Here is an 18,939-nt window from a genome sequence, read left to right as displayed (position 1 = left end):
ATTTCAATTTAAGGCATTTGCCACTCACGGTAGTTTCGTTGGGTGTAGATTTTTGTTGTTGTGCTAATTACATAGTACTTCTTAATTGTATCATGTATTAATAAAATAAAAATCAACAACTGTTTCAATGACCACGCTCCATGATGTGCCATGTAAAGTCCCCATGAATGTAACATCTCTGTGCATTTGAGTAATCGAAAATTGTTTTTATCGGAACGAAGTCACAACACGTTTTTTCGTCTAGTGGGCTCAAATTTGTTGAATTTCTCAAAAGTGTGTAGTTTTTGGGAAAATTCAACAAAATGCGTATTGAAACGTGTTACTTTTGCTCCAGCAAAATATACCCGGGCCATGGAGTACAATTCGTAAGAAACGATTGCAAGGTAAGTTTGGGAGCAGCATTGTTCCCAGCAATAATGAACAATTAAAATGGTTATTAATTGTAATGCGCATTTCAGATCTTTAAATTCTGCCGTGGAAAGTGTCACAAGGCCTTCAAGCGCAAGAAGAATCCACGTAAGGTACGCTGGACCAAGGCACATCGGAAGGCCTCTGGCAAGGAGTTGTCCATCGACCCCAGCTTTGAATTTGAGAAGCGTCGCAATGTGCCTGTCAAATATAACCGTGAAATGTGGCAGAAGACTCTGGACGCCATCAAAAAGGTTACCGAAATCAAAGAGCGCCGCCAGGGACAATTTGTTATGGAACGTTTGCGCAAGGGTCGGGAGGTTGAAATCCAAATGGATGTCAAGGATGTACAGCGCAACATTTCTCTCATTCGTTCTCCAGCTGCAGGTCTAAAAGAAAGACGAGCCAAGGAGGAGGCAGAAGAGGCCGCTCTAATGGAGCAAGATTTGCCGGAAGAGGAGATTACCTACGTCGACGCCCGCGAATTGGAGAAGAAGTTAGAGGAAGGTGTCATGGATGAGGACATGGAAATGATGAAAGTCTAATTTGACCATTGTCACACCTGCTGGCATATATTTTTAAGTTATGTTTAAGTAGTGCTTAAATATCTTTTTCATTATAGAAACATTTTACATGTTTAAATAAGAAATGATTGTGATTTGAGAGAAATGTTTTTAGTTCACAACTGTGGCGGGGGTTTCACCAGCGGTCACAACAAAAGTCAACTGCCATAGCCTTTGTTCGCTAGTGTGTATTCGCTTCGCCATTCATTTTTAATTGGATTAGGTGGAAATGAAATGAAACTAGACGCGTCTGTATGGCTTATTAGTTCTTTTCCTTTTTTGTAGCGAGGCTGTGCGGAAATTTTCCGGTGGTGTAAAATGAATTACAGCAGTAAGTAGTAGTTTTTTTTTTTAACTGAAGGGAATTTAAGTTATTTTTTTAGAAATATTCATTGTACTGGCTTTACTGGCCGGACTCGTGTCTATGTTGTGGTTTGTTATTGCTTCTTTGCTGGAGGAAAAAGTTCCCGTATTGACACCAGGCGAATATATTTTTGATTATGTGGTGGGTAAGGTGAATCTAAGCAATCTTAAGCGTTGCTTTCCCTGAAATGTTGTATATATGTGTACATTGCAGTTGGTGCTGGGAGCTCTGGTTCGGTGGTTGCCTCACTGCTTAGCAAACACAGTAAATCAACAATTTTATTGGTAGAGGCAGGAGATAGATTTGGCTTTCTAAGCAAAATTCCGCTTCTAACAACGTTCCAACAAAAAGGAGTAAACGATTGGTCCTTCCTTTCCACGCGACAAGCGCACTCATCAAGGGGCTTGGAGGAGGAAGTAAGGAGACCTATTTCGAAACATAGAATGGCCTAATATATGATGCTTTTCCAGAGACAATGCCTTCCAAGGGGCAAAGGACTCGGAGGATCCGCCCAGCTGAATTATATGCTGCATTTTGATGGATATGAAGGTGATTTTGAGCGATGGTCCCGCGATTTTAAACTTAAAGGTTGGGATTGGCTTTCTTTTAAACCTTTTCTGCAAGCGGGTAATTCGAAGCCCTTCGAACGTTTGGAAATAACTCCGGACTACTCAAAGATTGCAACGGCATTTCATAGAGCCTCGTCCGCGTTTGAGCACAGGAATTGGCATTTTCGTAAGGCCCAATACAATATCAAGAATGGAATTCGTTACAATGTCTACCAAAGGTATTTGCAGAAGGCTTACAAACAACGAAACCTCAGGGTAATGACAAACACTTTGGCAAAGTCAATTGAATTTCGGATGGACACAAAGAAGGGCAAAAAAGTTGCTGTTAGGTCGGTTAGGCTTGCAACCAAGGATGCTAATACGGGCAAGGAATTCGTTTTCGAGGTCAATGTTTTGCGCGAGTTGATTATATGCGCAGGAGCCTACCAATCACCTCAGCTCTTGCAAGTTTCTGGTTTGGGCAATCGCACACATTTAAAAGAGCAACAAGTGCGGAGCGAACCTTTTCTGCCTCACTTGCCTATGGTGGGCCAAAATTTACACGACCATCTCAATCTACCATTGTACGTTTCCATAGACACGGTGGGACCCTCGCTAAATCAAAGGGCCCTGCTAAGTCCTTGGTCTATTTTAAGCTATTTGACTGTGGGTGGAGGTCATTTGGCCAACTTTGGAGTGTTGGGTCATGTACATAACTATGCGAAAAATCTCAGTGACATATTTGGGCTTACGTTTTTCGCTGCCGGTGCCATAGATGAAGCCGCCCTAATGTCCATATCGAACTTTAGAAAATCTTATTTTCGTGCCCTATTTCCGCGCTACTACAACAGTTCGCAGGAGGGCTTTGTTTTAATATCGTCATGTTTGCAGCCTCTATCGAGGGGCGAGGTGCAAATACAAAGTTCCAGCATTCGAAGGCAGCCCCTAATCAATCCCAACTACTTGTCCGACCGAAGGGACATAGCGTGCACCATCAAAGCTGTTAGGGCAGGTATCGAGGTAAGCGGCGATTAATGCATTTCTAATGGCATTTCTTCTTAGCCATGCGCGATTTTATTACAGCTTGTAAATTCGCAACCCTTTTCATCTTTGCTGGGCCCTCAAATACACTGGCCGCGTATTAAAGAATGTCTGAACGGAGTCGAGAATGAATTTATTTTACAAGGACCCTCGGACAAGTATTTGGAGTGTCTGATCCGACATGTGGGTTTGGGATCTCATCATCCGGGTGGCACTTGTAGAATGGGTACAAATGCACAAAACAGCGTTGTCAATGCGAAATTCAAGTAAGAACCCCCGTACATGAAAATAAAAGTCGCCAATTTGGCAAAAAATTTATCTTATTTTTCGTTTCAGGGTACATGGCATAGAAAATTTACGAATAATTGATGGCAGCGTATTACCAACACCCATTTCGGGTAATCCCAACTCCATTATAGTGGGTATGGCGGTACGGGGAGCTGCAATGATTTTAAAAGAAGAAAAAAAAAAAACAATAAATAATTAAACAAGGGAGAACAAAAATTATGTAGACCTAAGGGTTTCTGTTGATGTGAAAACTGATCCACTTTGATCCAAGTTAAAAAGTGTTCGGCCGTGTCGAACTTTGGATGCCCACCACCTTGGATATATTAATCATTCTATTTTATTATAACTCCACTACCATATCCACAGTTATATCTTGAAAGGGGCTAGTCTGGATCATATTTTTTTCAGGTCCCGAGAACTGTTATACAAGTCACAATTTCAGCGAAATCAGGCAATAAATCCGGTTTTTATGGGACTATGAAATCGGTCAATGACACCTATATATATATATATATACGAATAATATAGTCCGATCTGAATAATATTAGGATCGGATGTCGGGAGGATAAAACAACTCACTGTTTCAAATTTCAGCGAAATCGGGTAATAAATAAAGATTTTATGGGCTATAGACCTTTATCGGCATATCGGTCTAAATAGCAGCTATATGCAAATATGGTCTGATTTGGCCCGTTCAAGAACACAACCTGCGTGCCTCAAAACGACGTATCTGTTTCAATTTTCAGCTCAATATCCCAATTTTTGAAGACTGTAGAGTGAATACAACAGACGGACGGACAGACACCCGGACATCGTTAAATCGCCTTAGAATTTTAAGATGATCCGAAATATATATACTTTGCAGGCTCGAAAATGAATATTTCGATGCATTCCAATCGGAATGATTAAATAAATAAACTGCCTATCTTATTATGGTGGGTATAAAAAATAGGACCTGCAAAGGCCGCTTTAAAAAAGGTGCGTGGAAACGCGAAACTCACATCCCCGAATTCATCCTACAGTTCGGGCAAAGGAACGCAAATCAACAATAAAAACAACAACAAAGAAAACCTGGACACGTCAAACAATTAGAGAATAACTTTGGTAGCCGTCCGCGTGTGTCCAGGAGCTCCCTCCAGCTCCTTCAACACGACAATAACAGGGGCCAGTGATTAGTCGTGGTATTGAGGCAACGTGCGTTTCTCCTTCGTTGGGGAAACGCACGTCGATTTTTTCTCTCTTTTTGCCTTTGTAAGACAAAATGTTCGTCCCGCAACAAGAGGATGACCTCCTTAGATGGCAAAGGTGTTGGGTGAAAAACTTGCGACATATATATATGACAGCTTTATCTAGGTCTGTCATATCGAGAGTCTTAAGAAAATCCTTCCTGCAAAATTTCGAGAGAATCGATTAAAAAACGAGCACATTCTTGCAATATTTCTCAAAATCGGACAAACATATATATGGGAGCTATACCTAAATCTGAACCGATTTCGAGCAAACTTCTCAGACAATGTGGCAGTCGTCGGGGAAAGCGTTTTGCAAAGTTTTTGGCAAGATGAGTCAATTAAAGCCCTTGCTGTGACTCTAGAAGTTAAAATCGGGCGATAGACATATATGACAGCTATATCTAAATCTGAACCGATTTTTATAAAATTCATAATGTCGAAAGGCAAGAGAAAATCCTTCCTGCCATATTTCGAGAGAATCGATTAACAAATGACCATTTGATTGCAACATTACTGCAAATCGGACGAGAAACAATTTTTCCAATTTCAATAGGTTTCGTCTCTAGGCCGAAAAACACGCCCATACCAAATTTGAAGACGATCGGATGAATAGTTTGTACACAAATTAACATGGACAGACGGACAGACAGACGGATAGACAGACAGACAGACATACAGACAGACGGACATAGCTAAATCGTATCAGAAAGAGATTCTGAGTCGATCGGTGTACTTATCAATGAGTATATCTCTCTTCCTTTTGGGTGTTACAAACTAATTCACTAAGTTATAATACCCTGTACCACAGTAGTGGTGTAGGGTATAAAAATCGATGTATCCACCAAATAAAACGTCCTCCAATTTCGATTTTTTGAGCCCTCAGAAGTTTTAAACTTTAGCCAATTAGGCTGAGATATTCTTTTGACTGCCCCTTTAGTAGATTCAGCAGCGAGTTTTGATTATCGTGAACGGTGAAGTAGAAACTAATAAAAACAAACATGGGCCCATATATAGATATAGCCCCAATACAGACATATTATTCGTGTTGGCGTCTTTGAACCTATGTCCTTCAAGAGCAGAATGTACCGAATGCTTGCATTCGATTAAAAAAGCCAATGGACTAAGTGTTGTATGAGTAACATTACCAAACATTCATATTACTCATACGACGGTTGTACTAAGTTTTGTTATTTCAGCAAATCATAACTCATAAATTATGTACAAGTATCAAAATCTTATACATGATCTTTGTATCTTAAGGCTAGGGCAACGAAAAAGTTGATGTGTCATAAAAATACCCACAAATAAGTGGTTCCTAATCACAAAAATGTGGAAGTCCATGGCAAGTGATTTTAGCGAATGCTATGGGCGGCATTCTACAATTTGAGGAATGTTTGTGGAAAAGCTCACTTTTATGGACTACGGCAATAAAAAACTTACTAAACTAGTGGTATCAATACGTATTTTAATAGCACATACATACGCACACATGTATTTAGATTTAGAGTCAGTTGTGTTGGCTGCATATAAATACACAAGCAGAAGTACATACGTAAATTTCATTCTTTTTTTTTTAATTTGGCTAAACCATTGACCGTTTCATAAAAGAATTTTTAAAAATTGAATCATAAAAAATTACCCATTTATTTTGTTTGTTTTTTGTTTGCCAAACAAAAAAAAAAATCAAATAGATAGAAATGTTAATACACATTTGTAGCCATATGAGCAGCACATGGGCGTAGTCAAATGATGTCTTATACGATTTTTATAAAAGTCAAATTCAGGTATTATTTAAAAAATTTTTTAATTTCCTTTATTATATTCTAAGCTTTTCTTTGAATTTTTTAAAATGCTATGTTTAATATTCATACTTTATTACATACATAGGTAAGTGGCCGTAGACAGAATCAATGATTACATAAAGTTTTCGGTCCCATACTCAAATTCTTTTCAATTTCTAAAACCAAGTGCAAGAGATGTCTTTCTACACTATCTAGCCAACGATGGCTTTTGCACTTTAAAGCCCCTAATTACGTCTTAAACTTTATTTAATATATAATTATAAAACTTTATTGTTTCCTCTTTATATTGGGTTGGCCAAAAAGTAATTGCGGATTTTTCATATAGTCGGCGTTGACAAATTTGTTCACAGCTTGTGACTCTGTAATTGCATTCTTTCTTCTGTCAGTTATCAGCTGTTACTTTTAGCTTGCTTTAGAATAAAAGTGTAAAAAAAGTATATTTGATCAACTTTAATCATTCTAAGTTTTATTAAAAATGCATTTACTTTCTTTTAAAAAATCCGCAATTACTTTTTGGGCAACCCAATACTTTTGACATTTTAATATTTTACTTCAAAACGTATTTTTTTATACCCAGCACCGAAGGATAGGGGTTTACTCATTTTGTGATTCCGTTTGAAACACATCGAAATATCCATTTCCGATCCTATAAAGTAGATATATACTTGATCTAGCCATGTTCGACCGTCTGTCCGTCTGTCTGTTGAAATCACGCTACAGTCTTTTAAAATGGAGATACTAAGCTGAAACTTTGCACAGATTCTTTTTTGTTCATTAACAGGTTGAATTCGAAGATGGGCTATATCTTGATATAGTCCGCTTATAGAACGATTCGCCGATTTAGGGTCTTAGGCCCATAAAAGCCACATTTATAATACGATTTTGTTGAAATTTCGGACAGTGAGTTGTGTTAGGCCCTACGACATCCTTCTTCAATTTGGCCCAGATCGGTTCAGATTTGGATACAGCTGCCATATAGACCGATCTGCCGATTTAAGGTTTTGGGCCCATAAAAAGCGCATTTATTGTCCGATTTCGCCAAAATTTGGAATTTTGAGTTATGTAGGCCCCTCGACATATATATTTAATGGGGCTCAGATTGGCCCAGATTTGGATATAGCTGCCATACAGACCGATCTCTCGATTTAAGGTTCTGGGCCCATAAAAGGCGTATTTATTGTCCGATATCGCCGAAATTTGGGACAGTGAGTTGTGTTGGGTCGCTGGACATCCTTCTTCAATTTGGCTCAGATCAGTTCAGATTTGAATATAGCTGCCATATAGACCGATCTCTCGATTTAAGGTCTTGGGCCCATAAAGTGCACTTTTATTACTTTACTTTTAAGGTTTTGGCTTCATAATCCGATTTCGGTGAAATTTGACACATCCGTGTCGTATATGGTTCAGATCGGTCTATATTTGGATATGGCTACCAAAAAGAGTAATATTTTGTTCAACAAAATTGAACAATGACTTGTATTTATTAGACCACACAATGTCCCTGTCGAATTTAATCTAAGTCGGAGCATTTTTCGCTATAGCTGCTATGGGGGCATTAATTATACATTTATCACCGGATTATGACGAAAGGTGGTTTACATATTTACCCGAGGTGGTGGGTATTCAAAGTTTGGCCCGGCCGAACTTAACGGCTTTTTACTTGCTTAAAATGCTGTCCTTAATATTCATACTTTATTACATACATTGTATGTAAGTGGCCGTAAATTGTTTTTTCAAGTAATTTTTATTTTTTGTTTATTTGGCAGTATTTTAATTAAAACCAGTAAGGAAAGGCAAAAGTCGGGCGGTGCCGACTTTATAATACCCTACACCTACCCTATAAACACAAAAGGGGGGCTACAACTAATTTTGAACTAATTTTGATGGACCTTGGTGGATGTATCCAGATAGATTATTAAAATTCCTGTATCAAATTTCGAGCAAAGCAAATATGTTCAAAATGTAAAAACTATGGTTGACAAATGACAACAAATTGCCCAAATTCTGACAAACATATACATGGGAGTTATATCTAAATCTGATCCGATTTTGACCATATTGTGGATATTGTGGAATTCGTCGAGGAATTCTGGGAAGATTGGTCAATAAATGCGCTTGTAGTGGGTCTAGGAGTGAAAATCGGCCGATATATATGTGAGAGCTATATCTAAATCTGAACCGATTTCTATGAAACACACCCTTCCTGCCAAATTTCGAGAGAATCGGTTAACAAATGACCATTTTATTGCTATACTACTGCTAATCAAACGAACATATATATGGGAGTTATATCCAAATCTGAACCGACTTTTATGAAATTCGCCGGTAACATCGAGAGTCATAAGAAAATCCTTCCTGCCAAATTTCAAGAGAATCGGTCAACAAATGACCATTTTATTGCTGTATTACTGCAAATCGGACGAACATATATTTGGAAGCTATATCCAAATCTGAATCGATTTTTTCCAAATTCAATAGGCTTTGTGTCTAGGCTGAAAATCATACCCATACCAAATTTAAAGACGATCGGATGAAAATTGCGACCTGTACACAAATCAACATGAACAGACAGACGGACATAGCTAATTCGAATCAGAAAGTGATTCTGAGTCGATCGGTATACTTATCAATTGGTATTTGAGTAGTATTATATTTTCAAGAATGTCTGGTTCTCTTTGATGACTTAAAAGATTAAATAATATTACAAACATAATATCATGTGTAACAATCGAATATCGATGCTAGATCATAACCCCATTTCACCTTGTTACGATGTGTAGGGAGCGCCCTTGACACTTGTCATTTGTTTATGTTTGCTTCATTTCCTTTTTGGAGGGTAATACTCGCACTCATATTTATGACGAGAGCATTTTTAATTCTCAGAGAGAGAGAGAAGAGTTTCTCTTTTCTTTTCTCGTGTGTAGAGAATATTCAGCATCTTTGCAATTGTTTTCTTTTGGGCGCCACCGATAGGAGATGTTGTGGGGAAGTCTTTAAATCGTTTATGCCGGCCTTTTTGTGAGTTGTTCGTGTTTTTTTTTTATTGAAATTGACATTGCCTGAGATTGAGTGAACACCTTACCGCACTGGGCTACAAGTGTGCACGTATGAGGTGGTGGTGTGGCTATGTCATCTCACATTCATCATGCCAATCTTACTTAGGAAATGTCTTGTGACGCTGGAAGTGGAAAGTATTTGTTTGGAATCGTTTTCTTGCGCCTCTGCTCCATGTGGGGAGTGTGGGTGTTTGTATGCGTATGTTGTTGTTGTTCTTTTGTTCTTTGGAGAATTTGCATTAAATTTTTTTCAATTTTCATTAGCCAAGATTTATTGTTTGTATTTGTGTGCGGATCATACATGCAAGTGAGTATGTGTGTGTGTGTGGGGTTTATTGTATTCTTTGAATGGAAATGCTGCTGCTGTTGATGATGATAGAAAAATCCCACAATTGAAATGAGTGAACAGGAGGGCTAGACACCGTTGGATGGGTTTTGCAGTGCTTTAGTGATCGACCACCCTCAGTTATCTAGGCAACGTTCGTTATGATCGGTAGTAATGTGTCCCTCAACTGGTAAAAGTGAATCTGTGGACTATTTGGCTGTCAGCCTGCGATCTAAATCGGCAAATTAAATACACGGAAGTGTTACAAGAAAATAATTTTGTGATTATATCGGTTGATTTCAAGTTTTAATTTTGTGATACGTTCGTTGATTAGTTCTTATACAACAACATTGGCCATATCCCTCAAGTCTTTCATTGGTCAGGGATAAGTTAAATCCATTAACTATTGTGATGTAATTACAACGTTCTATTGTGTCGCAAGTGTGGCAAAGCCTTTGCAATTGTTGTTGTTGCTGCTGCCAACACATCATAATAAATAAAAACCCTCCATAAAAAAAGCTGATTCTACCCCCGAAAACACAAAAATCGTATTAAAATGTTTTGAAGAATAGTGAGATAAAAAATTGTATGTTAATGTGATATATCTAAATTGAAAAACCTACTCATATTATCATTTATAAGGGGAATGCTGCAAACTTAATCCATGCATACTATCGATACAAAAAATTCAAATCCACATATTAAGCTCAAGTAGGCAATGCGTTGCTTATTTCCTTTTTTCTAAGAGTGACACAAAGTAATTTTGCAATTAAGACCATTAAGGATAAAGGCACTGGCAAGCGGATAACATGAAAGGCAATTGCGGCATCATTATTGGATTTGATGAAAACCGCCTCAGCATCACTTCCCAAAACCCAGGAGACCTCAAAAAGTAGTTGAAGCAGGGCATCAGCTGTGTGTAGAGCTGTGTGTAGAGAGCTGCCTTAGAGAGTGCGTAAATAAAAAAATTGCCAAATAAGTTGAACGTCACTGCAAAAGAGCATAGCCTAGTTCATTTACACTGGGAAAAATGTATACCATACATTGGAAAATTTTATTTTATTTGAAAACATGATTATGGTTTTTTTTTTTAAATATTATATAAAAAATTAAATAAAACTACTAGAGGATTTAAATTAACACCAACATAAAGGAAAAATAAATTGTGCTACGAAGTATTACTTTGTTAGAGATAGCAACTTTCTTTTTGAAAACAATTAATTAAAACTCAATTTTAAAATTTTATGAAATAGTTATTTTTTGAAAATTTGAATTTTAGCAAAACAAATTTCTTTGAGTGTAACAAGAATTTTCCAACAATTTCTTGAGTGTGGAAAATGTACAGATCCCTTTCAATGTGCTGTATATTTCACAGTCTCTTTGCCCATCGTAATGCAATTGTATCACCTCGTCAGTGGCAGCAGCAACAACAACAATATTGTATGTGATGATCGTGCGGGCGGGTGGTTAAAAATCATCATAAATCCATGATCACCCCTATACCACATAACCATCGTCGTTGGTGTGTGAATTCGTCATTGTTCATTACACACAATTGGCATAAATTAACAAAAACTAAATTTTTTTGTACAAATTTGTTTGTAAAGTGAAGATTCAAAAATTGAGTTTGTCAAAATTGGATTAAGCTAGTGCGGAGGGTTGAAAAGATCATCGCAGATTGAAGAGTGATCTCCACATTGTAAGAGTTTCGAGCATTTAAACAGATTAAGCCATTGTGCTTTGTTCGTGGTTCGTGAGTGATTTAAAGAGTTTTTACATCCACCATCCTCAAGCCCCAGGCGGCATTATACATCAAGATGACTGATGTGGACTATATCATATCGCAGCTGCAGCACTTCACATGGCCCGATTACGTGGTATTCGTGGCCATGTTCATCCTGTGCATCTTCATTGGCATTTACTTTGGCTTTATGGAAAAATCATCGGGCGAATCGGATTATCTGATGGGAGGACGTAACATGTTGTGTCTGCCCATAGCCTTGTCACTGGTGGCCAGTTTCATATCGGGTATAACGCTGCTGGGCCTGCCTACCGAAATCTATTCCTATGGCATTCAATATTTGTATGTGTCACTGGGTGTCATAACCATGGGGTTTGTTATGGCCATTTACTATTTGCCCGTCTTCCATGATTTGAACATCACTTCCACATATGAGGTGAGTTTTCATTATTTATATCAATCTCTGACCACCAAATAGTTTAAAGACAAACTAATCGATTTTGTTTTTTTATCAAATCGATAATATGCAATTATATCTGTGCTCTCTTCAATTTCTACGCCGATAATGAGAACCGTAATGAAAAAAGTCATATCAATTTTAAATAAATGTTTATCGGAATTCATAAATGTGATTTGATTAAGATCGTTAGCAATTTTGCCATTTCAGAACGTTTAATCACTTAACAAATATGTTGCGTTCTTCCTATTTTAGTTTTGTCATTCAAATTGAGTGATGACACCAGATCTTTTAATAAACGGCGGCAGGATTAGCCGCTTAGCTAATCGGGGATAGAATTTTTCTCCAAATGATTGTCCAAAGGGTAACCACAGGTATCCATTACGCGGAACACTTTTCAAATTCGTTCGCTCTTCTCACATAAATTCCACTGTTAATGCTTGTGAGTGTGTACGAGTATGTACATACATATGTATGCATGTAAATGAGTGCTCTCTTGCAGTCAATCAAATTGATTCAATTAGAGGTACACAAATGCATTTTTTGCATACTCAAAATAGAAGCAGGTTCGTACTATTTGCTTTGCAATCTAAAAAAAATCAAAATATCTCTGTCACAGTGCCGTCTGTGGCGCTTGTCATATAAAATATTGCACAGTGTTCTAAGGCCCTCACAAAGTCCCTCAAAAACCAAGCAGGCGTTGACTTTTTTTCGAAACTAAGAAAATCATTCACAATAGCAAGACAATTTTTTACGTGAAAGCATCGGCGAATCACTACAACAAAACAACTTTTCGGAACATGATAGGTACGAATAAAATTCGATTAGCCTAATACATACGCCTTGCACACTAGCATACTAAGAGTATATTTTATTATATGTAGAATAGATTTTGAAACATATTGAAATAACTATACATGGGACGAGCCAACGATCAGTCATGTCGGTCTGTCTGTTCTAATAACGCTACAGGCAAGAATGATTCTTGCCCACGTAGACGCTTAACGCCTTAGTTCAAACCCTGGCGAGATTATCAAAGAAAAATTCAGCGGTGGTAATCCTCTCCTACTGCTCGCAATATTCGTGAGTTACAAGGTCAACGAGGTGAAACAAAGAGGTGTCCCACTGTGCCACACCGTTCGGAACATTGCGTTTAAACTTGAGTCGGATCACTCTCTTTGATATGTCAGAAGTTTGCCCTTGTTCATTGATGGAATATTCATGGACAAATTTGTAATTTGTACGCACCTCAGACGAAATCTTCGTTTCCATAAGAAATGCATGTGACATATTCGGTAACCGGTATTTTACAGTGGAGACACAAAATCATTTAAATATCTGTTACTGTATTACATTGTAACAAACGCTCTTAGAAGAGTATTCTCAATTGTTTAAACAAATTGAGAAATCAGTGTCCTATTATAACGTAAGTGTGGAACCTTTTCAATTATTTCCAATTGTTTTGATTTAAATTCCTATAAAGTAATCAATCAAATGCCATGTCGCTGGGCCGCCTCAATGCGCCTCACGTTGAACAACCTTCTCGAGTCGAGACATACTCAACATGTGGTCATTTTCCCAACATAAAAAAAACGAAATTTACCTTCTCAATTGTTGTGGAAGAGTGAAGTAGAAGAGAAACCGAAGATAGCAACATTGTGGGGCTGGCTCGACTTGTAGGTGACGACAAAGTGTGCCTTAAAATAGACACACAAACAGACAGCTGACCTCCAGAAATAATCCAATCCAATTAGAAATGGGATAAAAAGTTTCAGTGATTCCGCCATAAGAAACGCCATCAGACAAAGGAATAAATCATTTGTTTAAATTTAAAACTGAATGGCACTGAGTGGCGGGCATGGCATGCCACATTGTGGATGTAGCGTTGTACGCAACTACCTAGACCAACATAATAAACTTTATTATGCGAATCATGAATGAATTCTGATGATGGATGGCAGCCCATAACATATGAATGCTTTAAGAGCCATAATTAGTTCGCCAAAACAGACGGGAAGTCACGAGGAGGGGTAAACAGAGAGGAGAAGTATTCTCATAAATTTAAACTATTCATTAAGAGATTATAAAGATTTCAAATCGACAGGTTTATATTATTAGAAGAACATTAAAGAAAATAATGTTGGTTTGTACTTCTCCGTCTAATTCCTCTATGCTCTTCCGGTTTTTTCACTATGTGCTCTTACATCCCCAGCAGAATGACTGCATGAATATGCCAAATATTCATGTAGTTCTATTGTATTTGGAATGTAAAAATTTCTTCTGACATTAACCATGTTTTATTTTGGAATTTTTAGTACCTGGAGAGTCGTTTCGACCGAAGATTACGCATGTTTGGCTCAGTTATGTTTACCATCATGAATGTAAGTTCTTGATATAGATCTACGAAAGGAGTCAGCCTTTGTTTAAATCAATTTATATTATTTTTTTGAAGATCGGTTACCTGCCCATAGTCATTTATGTGCCAGCGTTGGCCTTCAATCAGGTGACAGGTGTTGCAGTCCACACCATTACTCCCATAGTATGCATCATTTGCATATTCTACACCACTTTGGTGAGTAGGAGCAAAAGCGCAAGGCGGTCAACATTTTTTGAGTATCTTTTTCTATTGTAGGGTGGTCTGAAAGCTGTGGTCTGGACCGATGTGGTTCAAATTATTTCTATGGTGGGAGCTTTGATTTTGGTAGCCGTCAAGGGTAGCATTGACATAGGCGGTGCTTCTAAGGTCTTTGAAAATGCTTGGGAATCGGGAAGAATTGAAGGACCAGAGTAAGTATTATCATTGTACTAACAACGCTAAGTGAGTAATTGTTGGACTACTTCTCCTATTCGAAAGCATGAGTGTAAATCCCACTGTTAGACACACATTGTGGTCCCAGCTGATTGGTGGTGTTTTCTATTGGACCCAAACCAATGCGGTGTCACAAAACATGATTCAACGTTACTTGGCCCTGCCCACATTGGCTTCGGCACGTAAGGCTTTGGCTTTGTTCTGCCTTGGCGTTCTTACACTGATGGGTCTCTGCAGCTACAATGGTCTACTGATGTATGCCACTTATAAGCAATGTGATCCACTGACTACAAAGGTAGGTACTTTTTCTCTGATATTATTTGTTTTTTAATTTCTCAAACAAAAAATTGTATTTTTACAAAATTATTTTGTTTTATAAAACTATGTTTATATGAAATTAATTTTATATGTCCTATTTGTTTTGTTTCAGTTGGCTAAAGCCAGAGATCAACTGCTGCCTTTATTTGTCATGGAAACTTTGGGAGAATATCCAGGTCTAACAGGTCTCTTTATAGCCGGTGTCTTCAGTGCGGCTTTGAGTTCTTTATCCACGTGCTTAAATTCCATGTCTGCTGTAGTATTGGAGGATTTCGTTAAACCCTTCGTAAAGCGGCCTCTGTCGGAAACTGCCATCAATTGGATCATGCGTTCGGTGGTGGTGTCAATGGGAACATTGTGCGTCTTCCTGGTGTATATTGTGGAACACATGGGTACCGTCCTTCAGTTAACCATGAGTTTGGAAGCCATCACCAATGGTCCACTGCTGGGCATATTCACGATTGGAGTTTTTATGCCATGGATTAATGGGAATGTAAGTTATATTATATTAAGGAGGCCATCGTAGCGCAGAGGTTAGCATGTCCGCCTATGACGCTGAACGCCTGGGTTCAAATCCTGGCGAGACCATCACAAAAAAATTTTCAGCGGTGGTTTTTCCCTCCTAATGCTGGCAACATTGTGAGGTACTATGCCATATAATGCCAGAGAGGTGTCGCACTGCGGCATGCTGTTCGAAATCGGCTATAAAAAGAAGGCCCCTTATCATTGAGCTTAAAACTTGAATCGGACTGCACTCATTGATATATGAGAAGTTTGCCTCTGTTCCTAAGTGGAATGTTCATCGGCAAAATTTGCAAACTTGCATTGAGTTATATTAACATCTGCCCCCTCTTCCAATTTTTGAACATTTTTATATACATCCAGATCAAGATTCATTGTAATTTTTGCATTTGGGATTTTTGTGTCTTTACTATTTAAATACTGTAAGGAATACTTTTGTGTACAAAACATTCCTCGCGGTGAAATCAGGTAAAATGTTGAGAAAGACAAGTAATGTTAAGCCAAGTAGTTACAAAAGTGTCCAATGGTGACAAATTGTCCTTTTTTACGTTTCTTCACGATGAAGGGACCATTCATCTGTCTTCAATTTGTACCTTCTCATTTGTAATTCACTTCCTATTTGTTGTACTTTTGTAATTGAGACAACTGCATTTTTCCAGAGCGCTCTCATAGGTGGCATTGTTGGTGTGATTGGCATGTCCTGGGTCAGTTTAAAGGCCCAATGGGCCGTTGCATCCGGTGCAATGGTGTATGAAACAAAACCTCTGACTGTTGAACATTGTGATTACAAATTTGATGCTGCCTCATTGGTTTCCGCAGCGAATTCCACCATTTCCGCCCAAGACTCTGAGTAAGTCTATATGGAATACATTCATGATTTAAAATGGACATTAATTTTTTATTTTTATTTTTCATTTATAGGGAAATTTTCCCCTTGTACCGAATATCTTACATGTGGTACACATGCTTAGGTGCTTGTTTGACGATGACCATTGCCATTGGCTGGCATTTCATTTTTGGCGGTAACAATCCCAAGGCGGTAGACCAGACGCTGTTGTCACCCTGCATACGAAAATATTTCCGCAGTGATGAAAGTCATTTGCAAACTAAGGTAAAGTAATCCTGAGGTAGTTTAGATATAAAGTTGTTATTGTGGTAGATTAAGTCATTGACCACCTCGAAGCTGTCACTGTCAAATCGTGTTTTCTAGGCCTTTTATAACCATTTAGTGCCAGAACCACCAAGCAGATTCTTTCTGGACTTGAATGTTTTCTCTGACATCAAAAGCCCAAATACGACTATGTTAAGTTTTAGATCCCATGGAAACAAATTTTCCAATTTGATATGCTGAGGTCCTAGAGGGCATAGTTCTTTTTTGAGCAATTAGTGTAAAAAGCCATAAGTGTAGATTTTCTTTATTTATGAAGTAATTTAACGTCATTGTTATGTATGTATATTGTTATTCATTCAGTTTGTAACACCTCGAAATATGCATCTTAGACCCCATAAAGTATATATATTCTTGATCGTCGTGATATTTTAAGTCGAACTAGCCTTGTCCGTCCGTCTGTCCGTCCGTTTGTCTGTCCGTCCGTTTGTCGAAAGCACGTTAACTTTTCAAGGAGTAAAGCTAGCCGCTTGAAATTTTGTACAAATACTTCTTAGTATTTGGGTCGGTTGGGATTGTAAATGGGCCAAATCGGTCCATGTTTTGATATAGCTGCCATATAAACCGATCTTGGGTCTCGACTTCTTAAGCCTCTAGATGGCGCAATTCTCGTCCGATTTGATTGAAATTTTGCACGTAGTGTTTTGATATCATTTCCAACAAGTGTGTTGAGTGTGGTTTAAATCGGTTGATAACCAGATTAAGCTGCCATGTAAACCGATAAGGGTATTGACTTCTTGAGCTTTTAGAAGGCGCAATTCTTATCCGATTTAGCTGTAATTTTTGTACGTGGTGTTTTGGTTTCACTTCCAACATTTGTGCAGTAGGGTTCAAATCAGTTCATAACCTGGTAAAGGTGCCATATAAACAGATCTTGGATCTTGACTTCTTGAGCCGAGCCGAGAAAAATACTCTATAGCCACTGTTACAAATACATTTTATTTCTCTTCGTTAAAGTAACCACCAAATAATTGTCTGTCATTTAGTTGACGATTTACTATTCGTTAGCGAAGACAGCTGATTTTAATAATGTCGATTATCGTTAAAAGTGGCTACTGAATACCAAATTCGTTAAGTTTTCTGTTATCGCTTCTTACCGAAACGATTTTCGTTAAAACATTTTACAGAATTCAACTACAGAAATAGAAATAGCGATATGCAGGACAGCTTAATACAAGTTTTAAAGGTTAAACCCGATATGGTTTTTATATAAATCGCGTCGGATCAAGTTTAAGCTACCTAGAGGAAGCAATTTGTGCACAAGGTGTCTCTAAGACTCAAACTTAAAGCGCTTTTGTTTATTTCCAATTGATTTTTAATTCATTTTTCGTTTTAGGATACTAAAAAAGACATTCCGTTAAAAAATAAGAGAAGTGATGATGAAGAAGCCTTGTGAGTCAACCAACCATGATTAGCCAAGCCAAGTTGGAGGAACAATGTGCCAGTGTGTTATGCTAGTTTTAGTTGTTAAAAGTATTAAAAAACCTAAAGTTAATCTCAACTGCATTGATTATTGTAAATACGATATTATATTAATTTTAATTTAGAGAAATTGATAACGAATATATTCCGTGTTGTCATAGAAAATCAAATTTGCCATGTAAAAACGTACACAGTTCTTGCCTAAGGTAAAGATTCACTTTACAAATCTACAAATGTGTTATCGATTTTAGATAACAATAATTTTTGTTAAATTAAACCAAAATGTAATTACACAAAAGTTATATAAATTTTTTGAAACCAAAGAATATTAATGTAAATTAAAAATTTTTAAGAAAGAGCGAGAATTATGCCGCAAAAATAAAAATAAAAGACAGTCAAATGAATTGAACACCAGTAGTGTCATTCTCTAAATCCTTACCGACAAACTTAACGATATTTGTCGGTAAGTGCTATTCTGTATTCAAAATTTACCGAAATTTGCCGGTAAGAACTTTCGGTAACTACCAAAAATGATCGTTCATTTGACAACCAAAAATAGTAGTCGTTAAGTCTAACTGACAAATATTTGAAAATTTTAAAAATAAAATTTTAAAGAGAAACATGTGAAAGTGCTTGCTTTTCGGGTCGAGTACATGACCTACTGGCGCAGTACAAATGTCACCAGCATGTCACCAGGAGGGGATAACAATCGCTGAAAATTAGTGTGATATTGCCGCCAGAATTCGAAGACAGACGTTCAGCGCCATTGCCTATACTCTACACCACGGTGGTCTCCATCGCCATGGGTATATTCACAAAAATAGTAGACTCAAAAATAGAATTGGTCCATATTCGCATTTCATGTGAAGGGGTCTTAC

General features: G+C 37.7%; 3 protein-coding genes across 11 annotated transcripts; all 3 read left to right on the top strand.

Annotated features, from left to right (window-relative positions):
- Nucleotides 1-198: 198 nt before the first annotated feature.
- Nucleotides 199-1,077, top strand: LOC106081629 (probable ribosome biogenesis protein RLP24). Its single transcript, XM_013243732.2, has 2 exons — nt 199-383; nt 459-1,077. Exons 1-2 carry the CDS (start codon nt 303-305, stop codon nt 951-953), a joined length of 576 nt encoding a protein of 191 aa, XP_013099186.1. The 5' UTR covers nt 199-302; the 3' UTR covers nt 954-1,077.
- A 75-nt stretch (nt 1,078-1,152) lies between these two features.
- On the top strand, nt 1,153-3,431 carry LOC106081628 (neither inactivation nor afterpotential protein G). Of its 2 annotated transcripts, none has more exons than XM_013243729.2 (6): nt 1,153-1,302; nt 1,355-1,480; nt 1,549-1,751; nt 1,806-2,903; nt 2,967-3,190; nt 3,261-3,431. In XM_013243729.2, the coding sequence occupies exons 1-6, from the start codon at nt 1,290-1,292 to the stop codon at nt 3,409-3,411; spliced, it is 1,815 nt and encodes a 604-aa protein (XP_013099183.2). In that variant the 5' UTR covers nt 1,153-1,289; the 3' UTR covers nt 3,412-3,431. The 2 variants fall into 2 exon arrangements, with proteins under 2 accessions (XP_013099183.2, XP_013099182.2); XM_013243728.2 differs by having other exon boundaries at nt 1,343-1,480.
- Nucleotides 3,432-9,728: 6,297 nt separating this feature from the next.
- Nucleotides 9,729-18,683, top strand: LOC106081626 (sodium-coupled monocarboxylate transporter 1). 8 transcript variants are annotated; one of them, XM_013243726.2, is made up of 10 exons: nt 9,729-9,883; nt 11,349-11,801; nt 14,138-14,203; nt 14,275-14,394; nt 14,455-14,609; nt 14,677-14,926; nt 15,062-15,442; nt 16,131-16,321; nt 16,393-16,582; nt 17,976-18,683. In XM_013243726.2, exons 2-10 carry the CDS (start codon nt 11,442-11,444, stop codon nt 18,033-18,035), a joined length of 1,773 nt encoding a protein of 590 aa, XP_013099180.2. In that variant the 5' UTR covers nt 9,729-9,883; nt 11,349-11,441; the 3' UTR covers nt 18,036-18,683. The 8 variants fall into 8 exon arrangements, with proteins under 8 accessions (XP_013099180.2, XP_059219415.1, XP_013099177.2 ...); XM_059363432.1 differs by having other exon boundaries at nt 9,729-10,002; XM_013243723.2 differs by having other exon boundaries at nt 9,729-10,037.
- The last annotated feature ends 256 nt before the right edge of the window (nt 18,684-18,939 follow it).

This window comes from Stomoxys calcitrans, chromosome 2 (genome assembly GCF_963082655.1).
Source record: "Stomoxys calcitrans chromosome 2, idStoCalc2.1, whole genome shotgun sequence".
NCBI lineage: Eukaryota > Metazoa > Arthropoda > Insecta > Diptera > Muscidae > Stomoxys > Stomoxys calcitrans.
This window is presented reverse-complemented; position numbering and strand designations above follow the sequence as displayed.

Coding starts and splice junctions, on each gene's coding strand:
- LOC106081629 (XM_013243732.2), top strand. CDS start 303: ATGCGTATTGAAACGTGTTACTTTTGCTCCAGCAAAATATACCCGGGC. Junction 384..458: donor TCGTAAGAAACGATTGCAAG/GTAAGTTTGGGA, acceptor TGCGCATTTCAG/ATCTTTAAATTCTGCCGTGG.
- LOC106081628 (XM_013243728.2), top strand. Junction 1,481..1,548: donor TATTTTTGATTATGTGGTGG/GTAAGGTGAATC, acceptor TGTACATTGCAG/TTGGTGCTGGGAGCTCTGGT. Junction 3,191..3,260: donor GTTGTCAATGCGAAATTCAA/GTAAGAACCCCC, acceptor TTTTCGTTTCAG/GGTACATGGCATAGAAAATT.
- LOC106081626 (XM_013243726.2), top strand. CDS start 11,442: ATGACTGATGTGGACTATATCATATCGCAGCTGCAGCACTTCACATGG. Junction 14,395..14,454: donor GCATATTCTACACCACTTTG/GTGAGTAGGAGC, acceptor TTTCTATTGTAG/GGTGGTCTGAAAGCTGTGGT. Junction 16,322..16,392: donor ATTTCCGCCCAAGACTCTGA/GTAAGTCTATAT, acceptor TTTCATTTATAG/GGAAATTTTCCCCTTGTACC.